Below are 21,236 nucleotides of genomic sequence, written 5' to 3' on the forward strand. Positions count from 1 at the left end.
ATACAACCGGTGCTTGCCAAACATCCAAATGAATCAGCTCCAATATGCTTTTGCTCCTGGCACTAGAAGTGCCAAACTTTAATCTGTATTGTTTACTGGTAACACAGTGCTCACAAAAGAATAGTGACACTTTTGTAAGTCCCGGCAGCAGCTTCCGTTCTGAGAGAATTTTCAACCCTCGTTCTGACATATGCCCGAGCTTTCTATACCATAACACTGTTAATTCTTCTCCTGAACCAATTGATGCAACAGCTAGTTCTGCCTCTTTGTGTGTTTCTCCCAAAAGTACATACAGATTTTCAGCAACTTTTTTCGCCTTCATAACCACAAGCGCGCCTTTCACAATTTTCATGATCCCGTTCTCGATACGAGTTTTGCACCCGATGTCATCCAATTGCCCCAAAGACAAAAGATTCTTCGTCAGTCCTTTCACTTGTCGTACCTCCTGTATCTTGCGAATGATGCCATCAAACATTTTAATTTTGATAGTACCGACCCCAGCGATTTCCAAGGCATGATCATTTCCCATGAATACAGATCCTCCTGAGACTAGTTCATAATGATCAAACCATTTTCTCCGAGACGTTATATGCCACGTCGCTCCTGAATCCATAATCCATGTGTCACAAAATTTGTGTCTGCCTTCTGCAACAGTTGCTGCTTCGCTGAATAATATTTCACCACTGCCTGAAGTATTGGCCACATTTCCTTGAGAACTTTTATCGATACTCGTACACTCTTTCTTGAAGTGCCCTTTACCGCCACATTTAAAGCAGTAAATATTTTTCTTCTTACTTCTTGACTTTGATCTACCTCGTCTTTGGCTCCCACTGGAGTCACGGTCCATAAATCTTCCTCTTATCATCGGTAAAGCCTCTGACTGCTTCGAAGTTACCAACCTGTCTTCCTTATTCTTGCACCGGCTTTCTTCTCCGAGAACAGCAGTTAAGACATCGTCGAATCTTAGAAAGCCCATAAGAATATTGTTGGTAATGTTGATGATAAGTTGATCATATAAATCTGGTAGACTTTGAAGTAGAAGCTCCTCACGTTCATTTTTCCCTATTTTATGCCCCATGGAAGTGAGTTGGGCAAATAGAGTATTCAGTGTGTTGATATGGTCGGTCATCGATGAGGATTCCGCCATCCGAAGAGTATAAAGCCTTCTCTTTAGGAAAATCATGTTGTGTAACGACTTGACCTCGTACATCTTTGTTAGAGTATTCCAGATAACTTTGGCTATTTTATCTCAGAGATACTTGACAAAACTTCGTCTGTTATAGCCAAGTGTAAATTGGCAACAGCATTATCATTCATCTCATTCCACTTTTCATCATCTGTAATATCCACCGGTCTATCTCCAATAGCCGCAAGCAATTCTTCTTTCTTAAAACTGCTTGTATCTTTATTTTCCACAGCATAAAATTGCTTCCATTGAACTTTGATAGCTCGTACCTTCCCGCCATTATGTCTACTACAATTTTAATAGATCGGACAAAATAATCCCGCCTTAAATAAAAAATCTCAAAAAATCTTTTCTGATGTGGAAGATCAGTCTAGGCTGCAACCACAGAGCATACTCATAATTTTAAGAAATTTTAAACCAAGGCTCTGATACCACTTGTTGGTCCCACGTGCGGAATTTGAGATAATAAAACCCGAAAATAAAGAATCAACTGGACACCGAGATTTACGTGAAAAACCCCTAAAAATTATTAGGGTAAAAACCACGGGCAAGATGAAAAGAATTTCACTATAATATTTTGTGGTGTACAACCCACTCACTGTGATTCCAAAGAGAACACACACTCTCTTAATACAGGAGAACAAAACACCTCACAAATATTATAGAACTAAGCACTCAAATGCTTATAAGATAAGAGAAAACTCGAAGAATGGATGATTTCAAAATGAAAGGAGGAGCTCTATTTATAGAGCTTTTTGTCCGTGTGAATACGCGTTCAAGCTTTCCACGAAATTTCCGTCAGTGGAAATTTCCTCCTACCCATCCCCACGTTTTTCTCCTTCAAGGAATAGTCAAATTAATGCACCTCATTAATTACATGTCTTCTACCGACAAAGCCAAGCCTACCTTCCCAAAATATGATTCTCGTGAGAAAGGAAATATAATTTTCGCACTAAATTTATTTTTCAAGATTGATATTTTTTTGATATGATTTTAACTATTTATTTATGTTTTTGATTTTCTAAATAATGTGATAATTAATGACATAATTATGCTAAGATTTTTGTGATATGGTATATTGGTTTAAAAAGAGTTTGTTATTATTAAAAATCTTACTATCCATATTGTGTAGATTTTCTTGTTGATAAATTTTAGGATCATAAATAAGTGGTGATTTACGCAGAAGCACATACATAATCTCGTACCTTTGCACGCCATAAATTTTAGAGAAAACAATTTACAAGGTTGTTGTTAATCGAAGAGTGCTGAATCCACGTGTTGCCGTGATTGTTGGAGATATTTGCAGACAACAACTGTGAAGGATTTGGCCGAAGATTTGTTTTTGTTGCTCCAGTTTTGGCATCGTACTTTGCTTACTTAAATATTGTCTTAGTGTGGTTATTTGTTTTAGCAAGCATTTGATTTTCTCAACGTGTTGAGGAAATTGGTTTTTAATTTAAATCACTAGTGTTAGTTTTTGTTTAAACTCGTTGGTTTGCTAATGATTATTTTTGCCCTGAGGCACCGCACACGTATACTTGTGCAAAATTTATTATATTCCATCGTATTTACTTAAAATTAATTTGTGTTACAAACTTATATATTCCGCTGTATGTTGTCTGAAATGATATAACATTTCACACAACATTTAATTTTGATAAAACACAAATTTACGGTCACATACGAACTTACTTGTTTTGTTGTTAAACAAAATATATCACATACCTTACATCGTGGCTTAAGATGAAAATGGGTGAAGACGGATTTGTCATTCTCATTCCTGCTCCAAATTATATTTCTGCCCTCATTTCAAATTCTATCTTATCGACGAATCTTCATCTTAAAACTTGCATTGATTAAATTCTCATTCATGTTCCCGTCTCCGTCTTCGTTTCAGTTATCCATTGACTTGGTTAATTGGTATATTTATTTTATTACTATTATTTATATCATCATCATCATTATCGTTGGGAGGGTTTGGAGATAGAGATAGAGATAACATTCTCATATTTGCCCTCAATATGTTGCGAGGATTTGAAAAATCCTTTAACCCAAACTTATACCAAACAACGTACCTCCGCCCCATTTCAGATTTTCCTCGTAGAGCTTTTAACCTGTAGGGAAAATTGACATTCCTACTTCGGGCCTCCCATGCCAAGAACGAAGTTGTAGGCAAGGAAGGAAAGTAAAAAATTCCAAGAAAGAATATTCTCATCTATTTTCATTTTCTTATTTTTCTCGAGTTTAAATATTTATATATATGTCCCACCATGATTTTTTTAAGACTATTCTTCGATACGTACGGGTGAATCATCGTGATAATACAATAACATTCACACCATGCTAGCAAGATAAACTACAGTGGACAAACTTTGTGCGAAATGTTCGTCACGAGAAAGTGTTGATATGGGAAATCGAACTCAAACGACGTTTAAGTACTCAATCAATTCGGACACCTATAAAGAGCTCCCACCATGTCTTCTGGTTCTGGAGCTGGAATCCAAGCCACGTTCCTCCATTTTAGTCAAAAGGGCATATACCTCATACTGTTTGTTACTCATCAAACTAATGTGAATCGTAAATCCTTCTCTTTTCATGGTTTCAAGAACTTGTAAACTCCTACAAAATCCCGTCGCACACAATAGCCATGACCCTTGGATGACAGAGTTAAATTCACGTCACTACGTACATTTGCCTTAGATTGAAAGCTTTTCCTCCATGTATTTGGAAAACTCTAAAGCATTTTTTTAACTTACCTTCCTCACACAATCCATTGGTCATTATGTTAAGTGAAAAATTATAATTTTAGTCTTGTCAGTTGGTATGTTTTGAGTTTTAGTTATAAAACTTGTCAATATTTGGTTTCCATCCAATAAATTGGATTTTTTTTTTGTTTTGATAATTTTTTTAGCCAGAAATCTATAAAACTATCGAATATTATTTATTTGACACTAATTCTCTTTTATGTAGTTCATGTAGTGAGAATAAACTTAATTTTATACATTCGAATAAGTCTATATAAAACAAAGTGAAAAAATAACGTAAAATGACACCCAGTATTTCAAAATTAGAGGGAAAACTTGTCGTGTCTCTTTAATTTTACTCGATAAATTTTATTGTGTATAATATATGTTTTATTCTCGTTATATAAACCATGTAGGATAGTATTATTGTTAAATAATCAAATATTTGTTAGATCTAGTGTTTCAGACGATAAAATGACAAAAACAAAAAAAAATCTAAATTATTGGATAAAAATTAACACCAGAAAGTAACATTATTAAAAATCAAAACATACCAGCTTATAAAACTAAAATCACAAATTTTTCTTATATTAAAAGTAGAAACATTCATTATAAAATTATAATCCCCAACGCAATGATCTTAGCAAGAAAAACCCATGCCACGTATCCAATTCAGTAAGAAGCAAACTCAACATACAAATTAAGTCTCATTATTAATCAAATGTTGGTATTGGATTTGAAGAAGACAAAAAAGCATGATAAATAAGTTGAGACTCTGTGTTTAATACTATTTCTTTAAAAAAAATTTCTCCTTTTTTGGTGCTTACGGAAACTAAAAATCTTCTTTTAATATACAACGTCAACTTTTGACAATAACACAATAAATCATAAATTCAATAAATACAAAAATTACATAAACTCTTTTTTTGTTGGAAGGAAAACAAGATACTCAATATGAATGCAAATAAATAATAAAATATGAATAATCCATATAATGATTTTTGATATTCTATTTTGATGTTGTTTTTCAGAGTATGTCTCTTGTGAGACGGTCTCGCGGAATTTTTATATGTGAGACGAGTCAACCCTACCGATATTCATAATAAAAAGTAATATTTTTTCCTGGATGACCAAAATAAGATATCTGTATCACAAAATACGATTCGTGATAACGTTTTACACAAGTTTTTGTCTTTTCTTCAAGGACATATTGTTCCAGTATGCGAGTATCTCTTGGATTCAAAAGATCTGAAGACAATATCAAAGGATACTATTTGGATGAAATGGTAGCAGAAAACTCGAAAAAAGTTCACAAATTTTTATGAAACGGCACTGGACCGCCACTTTCAGGCGCCCCAGCTCCTCTTCTGTTGTCTGGAAACTTTCCAGACTGTGTTAATTAGAGAGAACTTTTTTCTTCTAGTGCTTTCGTTTCGAGTTAATTTTCATTCATTAAACCTAAATTCCAAAATCAAATTCGTTTTTTTCACCACGTACGTTGAAGCATTCCACTGCCTAATAGCACTTTCAATTTGGGAAATTCCTTGATCAGCAAATCTAAAGAAATCAAGCTCGATACACTCAACTCCTCGCACGCTCTCACCAACCCATTGTGCAACTCAAATATTTTAAACTGCACAACAACTCAAGTGTCACATTTTGATTGTTCTCCAGGACAATTATTGCTACAATCTCTCTCCTAATAATTGTAATTCTTACGATCAATGGAAACTGAACATGTGACCTTGACTCTGAAACAAATTGTAAGATCGAACGCTTGCCGCTTTTCCAAAACATATAGCTAGTAATAATAGTGTAGCTCAAATCATTTTAATCGTACAGTAGCTCAAGAGCCACGTCTCGATTTCTCTACTCAACAGACACAATTATTATATCCAACACGACACAACGAACATTTTCAGTGATGAAACATCATAAGACATCACTTCATGTCAAAATAATGTTATAGAGCAAGGCTAATTAAACAACATTATAATTTTGTATACTGAGAAAGAGAAGATGTGTGTGTGTTCATGGTATTGGTTTAGAGTATAGTTTGTACACTGGATGAGAGAGATATTGATAAATAATCCTTCTTATCCTACGTTTGATATCTTTTTAGAAAGCCCATGATATTTTATAAATAATTTTATACAAGGATAAAATATCCTTTTTATGAGATGCGATAATTTTAATTTAATGATAAAAAACACACAAATGACATAATTGCCCTCAATATATAAAAATTCTAAACCCTATCAAATATTTTTATTTATTTTTATATATTATCAAAATAATGGTGTTTTGAACTCGAGATAATTATATAAATATTTTTATAAATATTTAAAGTTTCCTCTTGTAAAAAGCCCTTGGCTTTCAATCTTAATATAAAATTAAAATCAAATAAATATTTTTATTTATTTTTATATATTATATAATATGATAATTATATAAATGAACTCGAAATAATTATATAAATGATTTTTATAATCTCAATAAAATTATTAGTATCACTCGATTAACCTTAAAAATTGATATTTGACTTGACTCACAAAATCAAGGGCTCACTTATCATATTTATATAATATATAAAATTAGGCAAAAATAAATAAATCATGCAAGCACTGTCGGCGCATTAACAGATAAGAAATATGAATTCAAACAACAACTTTGAAATTATAAAATTTATTGTGATAAAGTTAATTTTGTCATTACAATATAATATATAGATTTAATCACTCTTATTAAAATCATACCAAATATTAAATATAATATCCTACATCTTATTTATCATTAACTTATCCTTATATTATATATCATATGTTTATCCTATCATGTGTACCAAACTATGCCTTAGAATATATGATTGATAAGTTTAATGTTTTGAAGAAACGAATGTTGCAATTAAAATAGTATTTATTTCATTGGAATAAATTACACTTATTTGTATTTATGTTTCGATTATGTAGTAATTAAAGTTGGAACTTTTGACGACCCTCAATTTTTATGATTATGATATGGAACAGCATCTGGCTTGCACTTATTTTTTATATTTCTTGAAGGCAAAAATTTGTGTGAGACGGTATCACGGGTCGTATTTTGTGAGACATATATCTTATTTGAGTCATCCATGAAAAGTAGTACTTTTTATGCTAAGAGTATTATTTTTTATTGTGAATATCGCTAGGATTGACACGTCTCACAGATACAAATTCGTAAGATTATCTCACAAGAGACCTACTCTTTTTTGAAAATTTTGTATTGATTTTCAAATTTAATTTGTTTATTTGATAAGAAATCTGATTTAAAATATTTATATCTATAGAAAAAATCTGCCCAATAAAATTTATATTTGATTATGTCTTTTATATTAATGTTACTTATTATTATAATTATAACTTGATTCTTATAATTTTCTGAGTGCGATTAACCTTTAAAAAAAACTAATTGATTTTTTTTTATAGAATTATATATTCGGGTGATTGGTGGCACCCACGTTCCCCATATAATGTCTACTGCAAGGTTCAAAAAACTATAATGTCTACTACCAAGTACCGAATGACAAGTCGTCATTATAATTTTAAGGAAAAATAATAAGAATAACAACGAAATGGGACAATTAATTTAATATAATATTTGGTAAGAGAATAAAAAAAATCTATTTAAATAATATTTATATTTTGAAATTATATTGGTTGAAATTAAAGATAAACTTTGCACTCTATTTTTTTTTTCCTATGATAACATAATAACTGGTGGAAGAATATATAATTTTTTTTATTACAACTTATGCGGGGAGGGGGGATCGATCCCGGAGAACTAGTTAATCCGACAGGGGGTGAGACCCCGGTTTCTGGTGGAAGAATATTTGAGAAAGTAATATTCCAGACATATCATGTCAAAATTTATGATATTATATTACATTTTATAGTGATGAAAATGAAATATTTTAGTTTAAACAACAAAAAAATGATTGTTGCTCCCACGTTTTTAAATTTATTAGTGTTTGGCCTCAATGAACACTTGCATTATGAAATTAGTACATTCATTATGACCCAATGAGAGAAAATTACTACAATGTCATCTAAGTTGTTTTATTTTGAGTTTTGTTTCGTTAAGAAATTAAAATTGACTTTTGATCATATAAGTTGGTTTATTTTAGCTTTCGATCCAATTTCTTTCTGGTGTCATATCAGTATTTTTAGGCATAGTTTGGTACATGAAATAAGGGAGAGATTGATAAATAATCCTCCTTATCCCCATGTTTGGTATCTTTTTAAAAATTGATAAATAATTTTTTAGAAGGATAAAATGTCACTTCTATTAGGTGTGATAATTTTAATTTAATGATAAAATACACTACAAATGACTTAATTGCCCTCAATTTATAAATGATTTTTATAAATCAATGATAGTAGGTAGAAATTAAAATCAAATAAATATTTTTTTATTTTTATATATTATATAATATGATAATTATATAAATAAATTCGAGATAATTATATAAATAATTTTTATAAATATCAATAAAATTATTAATATCATTCGATTAACCTTAAAATTGATATTTGACTTGACTCACAAAATCAAGGGCTCGATTATCATATTATATAATATATAAAATTATGTAAAAATAAATAACTCATGCAAGCACTATCGGCGCATGAACAAATAAAAAATATGAACTCAAGCAACAACTTTGAAATTATAAAATTTATTATGAAAATGTTAATTTTGTCATTACAATCTAATATATAAAATTAATCACTCTTATTAAAATCATACCAAACATTAAATGTAATATCCTACATCTTATTTATCCTTAACTTATCCTTATATTATATATCACATGTTTATCCTATCATGTGTATCAAACTATGCCTAAGTTAATGTTATCATTTTCTAATATCACGTAAGAAATTTTCAATATCACACCAATATTAAGATGAAATACATAAATATGAATAAAAGCTAAAGAAAGGACTACTAAAAACCAAAATAGGCAAATTTAAATATCGAATTTGGTTATTTTCTCAACTAATTACTGTTTTATTATTATTATTATTAATTTTTTTTTTGAGTAAGTCTCATGTGAGACGGTCTCAAGAATCTTTATCTGTGAGACGGGTAAACCTTACTGATATGCACAATAAAAAGTTATATTCTTAGCACAAAAAGTAATATATATTTTTTTATAGATAACCCAAATAAGATATTCGTCTCACAAAATACGACCTGTGAGACTTGTCTCACATAAGTTTTTGTCTATTGTTTTTGTTGTTGTTGTGGTTGGTGGTGGTGTTGTAACTTTTATTATAAAGATATATAATTGTTTGATTATAAATTTAAAATAAAAGTGGTGATGGATTAGTTCGATTTCAACGAGTTGTTGGAATGTCATTAATATTGGATTGGCCTTCGTAGCAATTGTATCTTCTTTTATTGTGATATATAATTTACGTGAAAATTCATTAAAAAGTTTTTTACATCTAAATAACTCAAAAAAATTTACTTTTCTTTTTAAATCCCATTATAAATTAAAACTTAATTTGTTAGATTTATCTAAAATAAGTTTAATAACACAAAAATTTTAATATAATAATATATTTCTATAATTATATAAATATTAAATTTCTTATTAAACTAATTAATATCGATCAATTAAATGTATAGTTATATAATTAGAAATATAAATTGATATATTAATTACTTAAACAAGATCAAAATAGAATTTATGGAACACATTTAATGTCGTCTTCTGAGTTTCCTTATTAACATTAAAAAAAACTTTAAAAGTCAGTGAGATTTTCCTTAGAATGATCGTTGACCAATGGAAGTCTTGAACCTGCTGTCATTATATCCTTACCATAAATACTGCCGTTATATTGCTGCGTTCTTCCTCCCCATACGATCTTGTACTCAAATGAACCAAGATAATATTGAAATCTCAAAATTCTGTCCTGTCCCCTATCGCACGATGGAAGTTTTAAGGTGAAATAGGAAGGGGAAACGCGAGAGAAAGGAATCTTGTTTAATGCAGTTCGTTTAATTTGGTAGTCAGAAAATTGAATTTCTTACAACTTTCTTCTCCGAATCTTCTCCCCCGAAATCTAGAATTATTTCTCCTGCACAAGAATGAGAGATTTCGCGTCTTGTTTCGGGGAAAATGCAGTACGACTATCTGACACTTCTTGTTCAAGCCGCTCAAATAATTCTACTATCTCTCCATCTCTGATCCCGTCAACTCGAGATTCCGTCACTTGTTTCTACAGAACGGTTCTCTCCACTCAGAAGCAGGTTTTGATCACAGTAACGTGGTGCAAGAACGCCTTAACTCAAGGGCTTAACATAACTTTAGGTGACGATTATTCAAGCTCCTTCAAACTCAACACGAATTCGAGGTTATTCCGGAAGCTGAAAGGTAGCAAATCAATGGAGTTCACTGATTCTAAAGTCGAAGTTTTTTGGGATCTTTCGACGGCACAGTATCAAACAGGCCCGGAGCCTATGGATGGATATTATGTATTGATCATGTTTGGTTCAGAACTTGGCCTGATTCTTGGTGACATGGTCGATGAAGCCATGGCGAGAAAGCTGAAAACCGGGACAAGAATTGCTAAATTCTCATTACTTTCACGCCAAGAACATTTTTCAGGCAGTACCCTTTATTCAACTAAGGTTCAATTCTCAGAAACTGGTGTTCCACATGATATCTTGATACGTTGCAGCGGAGAAGACGAAGGGCTTAAGTATCCGGTCCTATCAGTTTGCGTTGATAAAAAGATGGTTACTCGAGTGGACCGGCTGCAATGGAATTTCAGAGGAAATCAGACAATTTTCTTGGATGGTTTGCTGGTGGATTTGATGTGGGATGTTCATGATTGGATCCACAATTCAGGGCAGGGATACGCAGTGTTCATGTTCAGGACAAGAAGTGGGGTGGATAACAGATTGTGGATGGAGGAGAAGATGGTGCAGAAAGATCAAGACAAGGTCGAGTTTTCGTTGATCATTTATGCTTGTAAAAACATGTGAAAATTTGTTTAAAACAGTCATTTGATTTTAGGAGTTTCAAATGTTGATTTTCGGATTATGAATATTGATTTTGCATTACTGTTGTATGTAATAAAAGGCAGAACTCATGGAGTAATTAAGGAAATCAGTGGACAATCATGGTCAGTAAGTTTTTTTTGGTTCATTACTCAATGAAGAAGTAAATTTTTAAAATTTTGATCTCTTTTAAAATAATGACGTTTTTACTGTTATATATATATATTTGTGTGTGTGTGAGAACCTGAATTTTTTGGCATATAATTAAATAAATATAGACGTGTATAAGAATTTATTTTCGAGTTATAATAAATTCGAAAATATAAATAATACATGGAAATCGAAATCCAGTGCAAGATACACAATAAATTAAGGCTGGATATCCACCTAATTGGAAGGTAATATTACATACAAGGTAGTTTTTTTCAACAAGGAAGCATCTCAATATTTATGGAAGAAGTATCTTAAAATTTATGGAAGGAGCATCTCCAAATTTTGGAAAGGATATCAATCGAATTATGGTAAGATTTTCAACTCACCCTTATAAATAGGAGGACCCTCTCATTTAATTTCACACCATTTGTACAAAATTTTCGAAAATTCTCTCTAATCTCTCCCAAGAATTTTCGAAATTTTCTCCCAAAAATTATGCACGAGTCATCAAAATTCTGTCCAAAGTTCGAAATTCGTTTCTCTCTCTTGGGTGCTCGGAATCTAATCTCCACCGTTTAGAATATGCTTCGATATGTTTTGAATAACATATCCAAATTTCAGCCAAATCCAACTGTTAGTTTTTTGTTCATAGCCTTCGCAAGAAAAATGCTCAGATTTTAGGCGAGAAACAACATACCTATGGTTTTTCATACATGAACAGGTTAAAATGACTTCCAAACCCGATCTCCACTATTTAACGTACTTGTGAACGTACTGTAAAAGTTTGAGCCCGATCCAACGGTTCAATAAAGTGCAGGGAATTTTAAAAGGCGACTGATTTTTTGGTAGATGTGCTGTTGCGTTTTCGAAGCATGATTCTTCTCTGGTTTCCGAGTTTTTCACGTTTTCTTCCAGTCTAAGGTAATTGGGCTTGTTTTAAAGTTGAAAATTTTGAATTTATGCATATGTTGTTTTCGAAAATAGTCGAGTACAATTCTTCTTCTACTTCTTTCTTGTGTTTGTCATACGGTTTTGAGCACTGTGAGGAGTCGACTGTATATGAGTGGGAATTCAAACCATGACGTACCCTTACGCGGTGGGGGATATAACCGCTATATGGCCTCGTCCCCTTAGAAGAGTAAAAATTAGGGACTGATATCAGTAAACCATAGAAAGTAGATGAATCTCAGTGCTGGTCAATGTTACGCATATGTATGAATGATGTTATGCAAGTCATGTGATTTTTGAAATTATGCATGTTGTTATATTGTGCTCGAACGGCACCCACTTGCTGATTATTTCCCAAAATACTCATCGCTTACCTCCTCCCCACCCACATAAGAACGAAGAGCAAATGGATGAAGAAAAACAAGAGCAAATTTGGGGATGGTAGAAGATATCGAGTTATTCTAGAAGTTTTAAAGATTAGTTTATGTTTATCGCTTCCGTACTATTAAAACATTTTAATCAGTTTATTTTGATATTTAAGTTGTAAAGACGATTCTTTTATTGATTATGAGAAATAAACTGGTTTTGGTATATACTGTACTGCGAGGCTTGTTGTTTGACGGTTATGTGATTGTTGAGCAACGCCGGTGTCGACTATCTCTGGTCTCGGGGCGTGACATTTAAGTGGTATCAGAGCCGCCAGGTTCATAATTCAGTTGGAAAAAAAAATTTGTCAGATTATGGCAAAAGGCCGATGCAGTCCTCTTCGGAACGACCAACGAGTAATATTACAACTTTGTCGTGAGGCGTGGTCCGAAAACGAGAAAATTCCTTCATTTAGACTTCCGAAATCGCGTTTTTGCTATTTTATGAAAGTTTCGTAGAAATCACAACCTTTCGTAGGAAACTCAGAATTTAATTCCGTCGACTGTTTTAGAATCCTTTCGACGTATTTTTTCTATCCATTGGTCAATGTCCAAACTTTCTACTTTTGGAAATTTTGTCGAAAATCCCGTTCAACGTGTTTCTTGAACTACTTGTCGAATTTTTATGAAATTTTATTATGAGGACAATTAGTATTTGTATTTATTTTTGGGAATTTACCTATCAGAGATAAGTTGACTTAAACTTCTGATTTAAGATAAAAAAAAAAAATTTGACTCGAGGATGATAAGTTAATTATGAAAACTAATATGAGAAAAGTTGATATAAGAATTATATCATAAGTTTTGAGTATTGCACTATAGAAGTTGATTTTGTGTTAACAGTTTACTGTGTGAGCATAAAGTTTGAGTTATTAAGAATGTTAAGCGTTAGCTTTAAATATTTAGGACCTTGGAATATCTTGTGAGACAATATCCTCATGTTAAGGAATTTATATTATTTTAAGATAACAAGTAGGCTACGACCTTACATAAATAAAATAAGTTATGAGATATTGATTGGTATCAAGGAAAGCATAGCACAATAAGTTTTGACTTTTATGGTACTAAGAATGATTCAAATCGAATGACATTCAATGAAATCTTTTGTGTTAGAGCGTGATAGGCTCATGGTCTTGATAAAAGTAAGATTTAATAAAAGAATAATTATTTGAGGTAACGACTAGATTATAATTTTCGGGATTTAAGTCAATAAGCTATAAATCGATATTGAGTTAAGTTCAATATTCTATATGGGTTTTAATTTTTGAGATTGTAATCGGGATAATTTAAGATAAGATAAAATTAGTTTTAATTCGCATATGTTTAGTGTCGACTTGATTCCACTCACTCCGGTAGATTTCGACGTCATCTTAAGGATGAACTATTTATCTAAGAGCAATAGTAGATGGTCATAGTAAGAATGTCAAACTCTAAACCCCGAATCAAGAAGAAATCAGGTACCATGGAGATGCCAAGGAACATAAATACATTTTTTTCTGTTACACAGACTTGGAAAGCTATAATATCGAGAGAAGAAGTTTACCTAGCAATGGTGAACAAAGTGCAAGAAGGAGATGAGCTGAAGTTGGAAGATATTCCAGTAATACGAAAATTTTCATACGTTTTTCCAGAAAGGCTTCTTGGAATGTTATCGGACTAAGAAGTAGAGTTCGAGATAAATTTGGTACTAGTGATGCACTAATCTCCAATACACTATATCGAATGGCTCTAGATGAACTCAAGGAGCTAAAAGTACAACTTCAAGAGTTGTTAGACAAAAAGCAGATTAGGCCAAGTGCATCCCCTTGGAGAGCTATAGTCCTATTTGTAAGGAAGAAATATGAAAGTATGAGATTGTGTATAAATTATAGAGAACTCAATAATATCACAACCAAGAATAAATATATTATTCCAATAATAGACGGTCTTTTCGATCAACTTAAATGAGCTACAGTCTTCTCCAAGCTCAACCTGAGGTCAAGCTATAATCAGCTAAAGGTCAGAGCATAAGACACCACAATGTCAGCATTCAGAATAAGGTCATCAGTGGAACTAAGAAAGTAGAGACAATTCTAGATTATCCGAAACATAAGAATGCAACCAAAATTAGAAGCTTCTTTGGATTATCAGGCTATTATCTGAAATTTGTCGAGGGCTTCTCTTTAGTAGTCGTATCACCAATGAGACTCGCACAAAGGAACGAAGAATTCAACTGAAGAGAAAGAAATGAAAGAGCTTTCAAACATTAAAGAAGAAGCTAGCATCTACACCAATATTGGTATTATCTACTGAGGACAAGGATTTTACCATACACAACGAAGCATCAGAGGAAGATCTCAGAGGCGTACTAATGGAACACTGGCTAGTCAACTAAAGCCGCATGAGCAAAACTACCCTACTCATGATCTCGAGTTGGCAGTAGTGATCTTTGCTTTGAAAATTTGGAGACGCTATCTCTACGATGTCAAGTGTGAAATATTCACAGACCACCAAGCCTCAAGTATTTTTCATGCAAAAAGAATTAAAATGAGGCAAAGAAGGTGGATAGAGTTACTCAAAGACTATGACTTGACAATAAGCTACCATCCCGACATGGCAACTAAGGTAGTCGATGCTTTAAGTCAGAGTAACATGGGTGAGATAACCCTAGCATCACTCTCTGCGCAACCATGCCTTCGGGAAGAAGTCAAGTTAAATCAGAGTCGAGACACGACACTCGAGAAGTTCAAAGAACAAGACAAGGAAATAAAGTAGTCAGATTTTCAAGTGGACCTAGCCGGAATCCTAGGGATGAGAGGACAATTGTGTGTGCTAGACATCGACAATCTTCAGTAAGAAGTGATGTAAGAGGCGCACAAGTCAACATTCCAGATCTTTACCATCGGTACAAAGATGTATAGGGATTTGAAAGAAAGTTTCTGGCAAAGCAGAATGAAAATAGATGTCGCCGAGTTTATATTTAAGTGACAAGTATGCCAACAAGTGAAAGTCGAGCATCAACGACTGAAAGGACTACTGCAACCATTAGAATCCTAGAATGGAAATGAGAACATATTTCCATAGATTTCGTTGTAGAATTGCCAAAGTCAATATAGAGTCACGACATGGTATGTATAATCGTAGATAGACTCACAAAATCTACGTACTTTCTACTCGTTCGAAGGAATTATAATATTGACAAGTTGGCTACTATATACATGGATAACATTATGCATCTACATGAAGTGCCAGCAATCATAATGTTGGATAGATATTCAAGATTTGTGTCACGTTTTTGGTATAGCTTTCAAGAAGCCACGAGAACAAAAGTTACTCTTAATACGGCTTCTCACCCTTAAAATGATGGTCAAACAGAGAGAATGATTCAAATCCTAGAGGGTTTGATAAGGGCATGTGTCATAGACTTTAGTAGTAATTGAAGTGAACATATACCCCTGATAAAATTCGCCTACAATAACAGTTATCACGGCAATATTGGAATGACTCCATTTGAAGCATTTACGGACGGAAGTGTCAATTATCCATTTTATTGGGACGAAATAGAGGAGACATCCATAACAGGCCAGAACTATTCCAAGCGACAATGGAAAAATTGGCCGTTATCAAAGACAAACTCAAGGTTGCATAGGACCAGCAAAAGAGTTAGTCTGATCTTAAAAGGAGACCAGTGGAATTCACAGTGAGTGAAAATGCTTATATAAAGGTCTCACCAATGCAAGGAATCCATAGATTTATTAAAGCTGGAAAAGTTAATCCTCGATACATAGGAATAGTAAAAATTCTCAATAGATTGGCACGTTGGATTACAGAATAACATTGCCACCAGATATATCTAGAATCTGCAATGTATTTCACAAGTCCAAACTAAGGAAATACATCCCGAACCCAGGCCATGTTGTGAAAATTAAACCGCTCATGATCAAAGATAACTTGGGGAAAGAGGTGAAATATGAAGATGTCTCTACTCATATTGCGGACACCAAGGACCAAGTACTGAGACGAAGTATTATTCCCTACGTCAAGGTGCAATGGTCAAACCACAGAGAACAAGAAAACTATTTGGGAGTTTGAAGAGAAAATGCGCAAGCAATATCCCTACATTTTGGAAAGTCAAGTCGACCCAAGTTTCGAGGACGCAACTTCTAATAAGGAGGGAGGGATGTGAGAACCCGAATTTTTTGGCATATAATTAAATAAATATAGACGTGTATAAGAATTTATTTTCGAGTTATAATAAATTCGAAAATATAAATAATACATGAAATCGAAATCCAGTGCAAGATACACAATAAATTAAGGCTGGATATCCACATAATTGGAAGGAAATATTACATACAAGGTAGTTTTTCTCAACAAAGAAGCATCCCAATATTTATGGAAGGAGTATCTCAAAATTTATGGAAGGAGCATCTCCAAATTTTGGAAAGAATATCAATCGAATTATGGTAAGATTTTCAACTCACCCTTATAAATAGGAGGACCCTCTCATTTAATTTCACACCACTTGTACAGAATTTTGGAAAATTATCTCTAATCTCTCCCAAGAATTATCGAAATTTTCTCCTAAAAATTCTGCACGAGTCATCAAAATTCTGTTCAAAGTTCGAAATTCGTTTATCTCTCTCGGGTGCTTCGGAATCTAATCTCCACCGTTCAGAATATGCTTCGATATGTTTTGAATAACATATCCAAATTTCAGCCAAATCCAACGGTTAGTTTTTTGTTTATAGCATTCGCAAGAAACCTGCTCAGATTTTAGGCGAGAAACAACATACCTACGGTTTTTCATACATGAACAGGTTAAAATGACTTCCAAACCCGATCTCCACTATTTAACGTACTTGTGAAGGTAGTGTAAAAGTTTGAGCCCGATCCAACGGTTCAATAAAGTGCAAGGAATTTTAAAAGGCGACTGATTTTTCGGTAGATGTGCTGTTGCGTTTTCGAAGCATGATTCTTCTCTGGTTTCCGAGTTCTTCACGTTTTCTTCCAGTCTAAGGTAAGTGGGCTTGTTTTAAAGTTGAAAATTTTGAATTTATGCATATGTTGTTTTCGAAAATAGTCGAGTACAATTCTTCTTCTACTACTTTCTTGTGTTTGTCATACGGTTTTGAGCACTGTGAGGAGTCGACTGTATATGGGTGGGAGTCCCAACCATGACATATCCTTACGCGGTGGGGGATATAACCGCTATACGGCCTCGTCCCCTTAGAGGAGTAAAAATTAGGGACTGATATCAGTAAACTATAGAAAGTAGATGAATGTCAGTGCTGGTCAATGTTATGCATGTGTATGAATGATGTTATGCAAGTCATGTGATTTTTGAAATTATGCATGTTGTTATATTGTGCTCGAACGGCCCCCACTTGCTGAGTAATTCATAAAATACTCACCCCTTACTTCAGCCCCACCCAGATTAGAACGAATAGCAAATGGATGAAGAAAAGAAAGAGCAAATTTGGGGATGGTAGAAGATATCGAGTTATTCTAGAAGTTTTAAAGATTAGTTTATGTTTATCGCTTCCACACTATTAAAACATTTTAATCAGTTTATTTTGGTATTTAAGTTGTAAAGACGATTCTTTTATTGATTATGAGAAATAAACTGATTTTGATAGATACAGTACTGTGAGGCTTGTTGTTTGACGGTTATGTGATTGTTGAGCAACGCCGGTGTCGACTATCCCCGGTCTCGGGACGTGACAATATATATATATATATATATATATATATATATATATTGTTTGATGGTTATGTGATTGTTGAGCAACGCCGGTGTCGACTATCCCCGGTCTCGGGGCGTGAGAATATATATATATATATATATATATATATATAATATTCGCTTGAAGGCATGATCTCGCCCATTTACAAAATTAGGTTAAAAAAATATATTAGGTTCAAATCCTCCACCCCCAATATATCAGTAGGGTTGACCCGTCTCACAGATAAAGATTCGTGAGATCGTCTTACAAGAGATCTACTCAAAAATTTATTGGGGATTGTTCTAATATGGAAATCTTTTCATTAGGTTTTCTAGTAATTTTCCCAAAATAACTTGTAGGAAAAAAGGAAATCAATAGATGATTAAATTTCTTAAACTAAATGGCCTAAACCAGGTCAACGATATATAATATACTTTGTGAAGTAAAGATAGATTACAATCTCACTTTACAATGAAAATTTAATGCAAAAGATAAAGTCAAAAGAGTTGAAATGTGTATATATAATAATATCACTATAAATATAGGCGATTTGTGAACAATTGTTTGTGTATGTATACCTAACATGACATCCCTAATGCTTCTTCTGTTTCTTGCAATACTACTAAAATTTGGATTACTAATATTCCTACGATTTTACATATTTTCGGAAAAAGATGAAGAATTGGCGCAAGATGATATCGAATCAGGGCAAATGTTGGAGCCGTTGTTGAAGGGGATGAAGGCAGTTCCTACTTGAGAGGATGGATTGGAGGCATGCTGCATATGCTACCATTTTCGAAATCGTATCCATGATCTGATCCGACTTCGATTTCATCGATCAATATAGTGATAATTTGATTACTTTTTTCTGTTAGATTTATTTGATTTTAGAATTTCTTGATCTTTAAAAATGTTGCACCAAAGAGATATAAATTAATAGTCTATGCTATTCCTAGATAATTACACCTCATGTTCAGGGATTCATTAGATTCTATGGGTCTCACATGTTTTCATGAGAGACTCCTTACATATTTTGTTCAACGCCCCGAAAATTTTAAGTTCACGCAAACCACATGCATGCAATTATTAAATTCCTTGTATTTTAATTAAATATTTTAATTGCATGAATTAATTATATTGCGCATATTGACATGTTTAAAATATATTTTCTACATGGTTGCATTAAAATGTATTTGTAAAAAGTTATTCGAGTTGCGATCGAGGAACGGAGACCGATGGCTGAAAAATAGAAAATATTTTTATTTGTTAATTGTTTTTAATTATTTAAATTAAGGGTGATGCTTTTACACAATTTTGAAAATATGAGATTTTGGGGTGATTTTCTATGACGGGACGTAATTTTTATCGGTGTTGGATTTTTAACAAAAACGCGAACTTTTTTACAACCCGGCTATTAAATTCAGAATCTTATTTTAACAAAACTATTTTAAGATTTTAATTAAACTCTAGTTAAGCACTAATGGGCCATAATTGTGTGCTTAATAGGCCTAAGTCTTGGTGGGTGATTTTTATCATGCTTAAAGTGTTAAACCTACCTTAAACCATCATCATACCCACACCCACTTTCTGAAAATTCTTTCCAAAGAAAACTCCTTATACACGATACACACACATACTATTTGGAAGGAAGAAAATCGAGAAAAAAGCTTAAGGAAGAATTCAAGCCAAAGGTCTTGCCCCGTTCTTCGTCGTCAACGTAAAATCGTGCGTTTAAAACGCAAAGGACACGACATACATCTCCTTTTCTCGTCTATCACATCGTATTATCGTTTTAATTATCGATTGTATGTAAAACATGATATCCTTGTTGTTATTTTCGAAATATTGCATAGGCTGGTGTTGAATTCATGAATTGATGTTCCAAAAACATTGTTTAAATTGTCTAATGAGGCTGCCATGACTAGGACACGTTCATGCAAGGTTTTACACAAGTTAGAAGTCCTAAATACGCCCCACACACGCTGCTATCACGAAGAAATCATGTTGGTTCGAAAATCTGTCACGAGATTGTAGGGCTCGGTTGTGGGAAGTAAGTGGCTTGCTTGGTCACGGCCTGAGTCCAGGGGCTAGTCAAGGTCCGGGAAGGGTCAAAGGGAGAGTCCTAGCCAGGCTAGGACTCGAGTTAAGGGCTGGAGAAGGAGTCCTAGTCACGCTAGGACTCCCACCCGAGAGGGGGCGCGCTGCGCAAGTTCGTGCAGCAGCGCGCCGAGAGTTAAGGGCTGGTTTAAGGGGCCTGGCAGGGGTTATGTCGAGGGTTAAGGGTCCTAGGTGAGCGCACAACATGCTGGTTCATGATTTGAGTCAACAGCTAGAGTCCTAAGTTCACAAAACTAGAATCCATGCACCTTAGGAGTCTCGGCCTTGCATGTTGCTGGTGCTGGGCTTCGGGTTCAAGCTAGGGGGCTAGTTCATGGGGTCAAGTCCATCCAGGAGGGTCCATAGTAAGTCCAGGAAAGGGCTGGCTCGGTGTGGTCCGAGCATGGCTCGAGGAAAATCCAAGGTGGCTCGGGTTGGCTTGGGCGAAGGGCTAGGGTTTGTTTCCTTACAAAAATTAATCGAAACACGGCTCACGGGGGTCGAGTCATGGTTCATAAGGCCTAAAATAATATAAAAAGTCTAAGTTTTAAGTTTAGGAATTTTATTCTAAAGTTTGGGGTTTTTCGGGATTAAAACACCGTCAAAACGATTAATTAAAGATTAATTGAAAAGCCTAGTTTTTTTTAAGCTAAATAAAAATATGAGAATTTTAATTTAAGCTTAAATAATTATTTGGGACATGTTAGAGTCAATGAAATCAAGAAAAAGTCAAAAACGTGAAATTTTACGTCCAGGGGTAAAACAGTCATTTTACACCTAGAAATTAGTAAACGTCATGACAGTGTCCTGAATGTTGTTTTACATGCTAATATGATTATTTCAAATGTTTAGGCATTTTTATGACATGGAGTTTAAATATTTACGAGTTATTATGTTAGAATGTTATTTTAAAAGGTTATGATTTAAT

The 21,236-nt window shown here is 33.4% G+C and overlaps 1 protein-coding gene across 1 annotated transcript; it reads left to right on the forward strand.

Annotated features, from left to right (window-relative positions):
• Positions 1–9,844: 9,844 nt before the first annotated feature.
• Positions 9,845–11,058, forward strand: LOC142538801 (uncharacterized). Its single transcript, XM_075644097.1, has one exon. It carries the CDS (start codon positions 10,066–10,068, stop codon positions 10,963–10,965), a length of 900 nt encoding a protein of 299 aa, XP_075500212.1. The 5' UTR covers positions 9,845–10,065; the 3' UTR covers positions 10,966–11,058.
• The last annotated feature ends 10,178 nt before the right edge of the window (positions 11,059–21,236 follow it).

The sequence above is a fragment of the Primulina tabacum genome, chromosome 3, assembly GCF_025594145.1.
Source record: "Primulina tabacum isolate GXHZ01 chromosome 3, ASM2559414v2, whole genome shotgun sequence".
In the NCBI taxonomy this organism is placed as follows: domain Eukaryota; kingdom Viridiplantae; phylum Streptophyta; class Magnoliopsida; order Lamiales; family Gesneriaceae; genus Primulina; species Primulina tabacum.

Excerpts from the sequence above, each read along its gene's own strand:
- LOC142538801 (XM_075644097.1), top strand. The coding sequence starts at position 10,066 with ATGAGAGATTTCGCGTCTTGTTTCGGGGAAAATGCAGTACGACTATCT.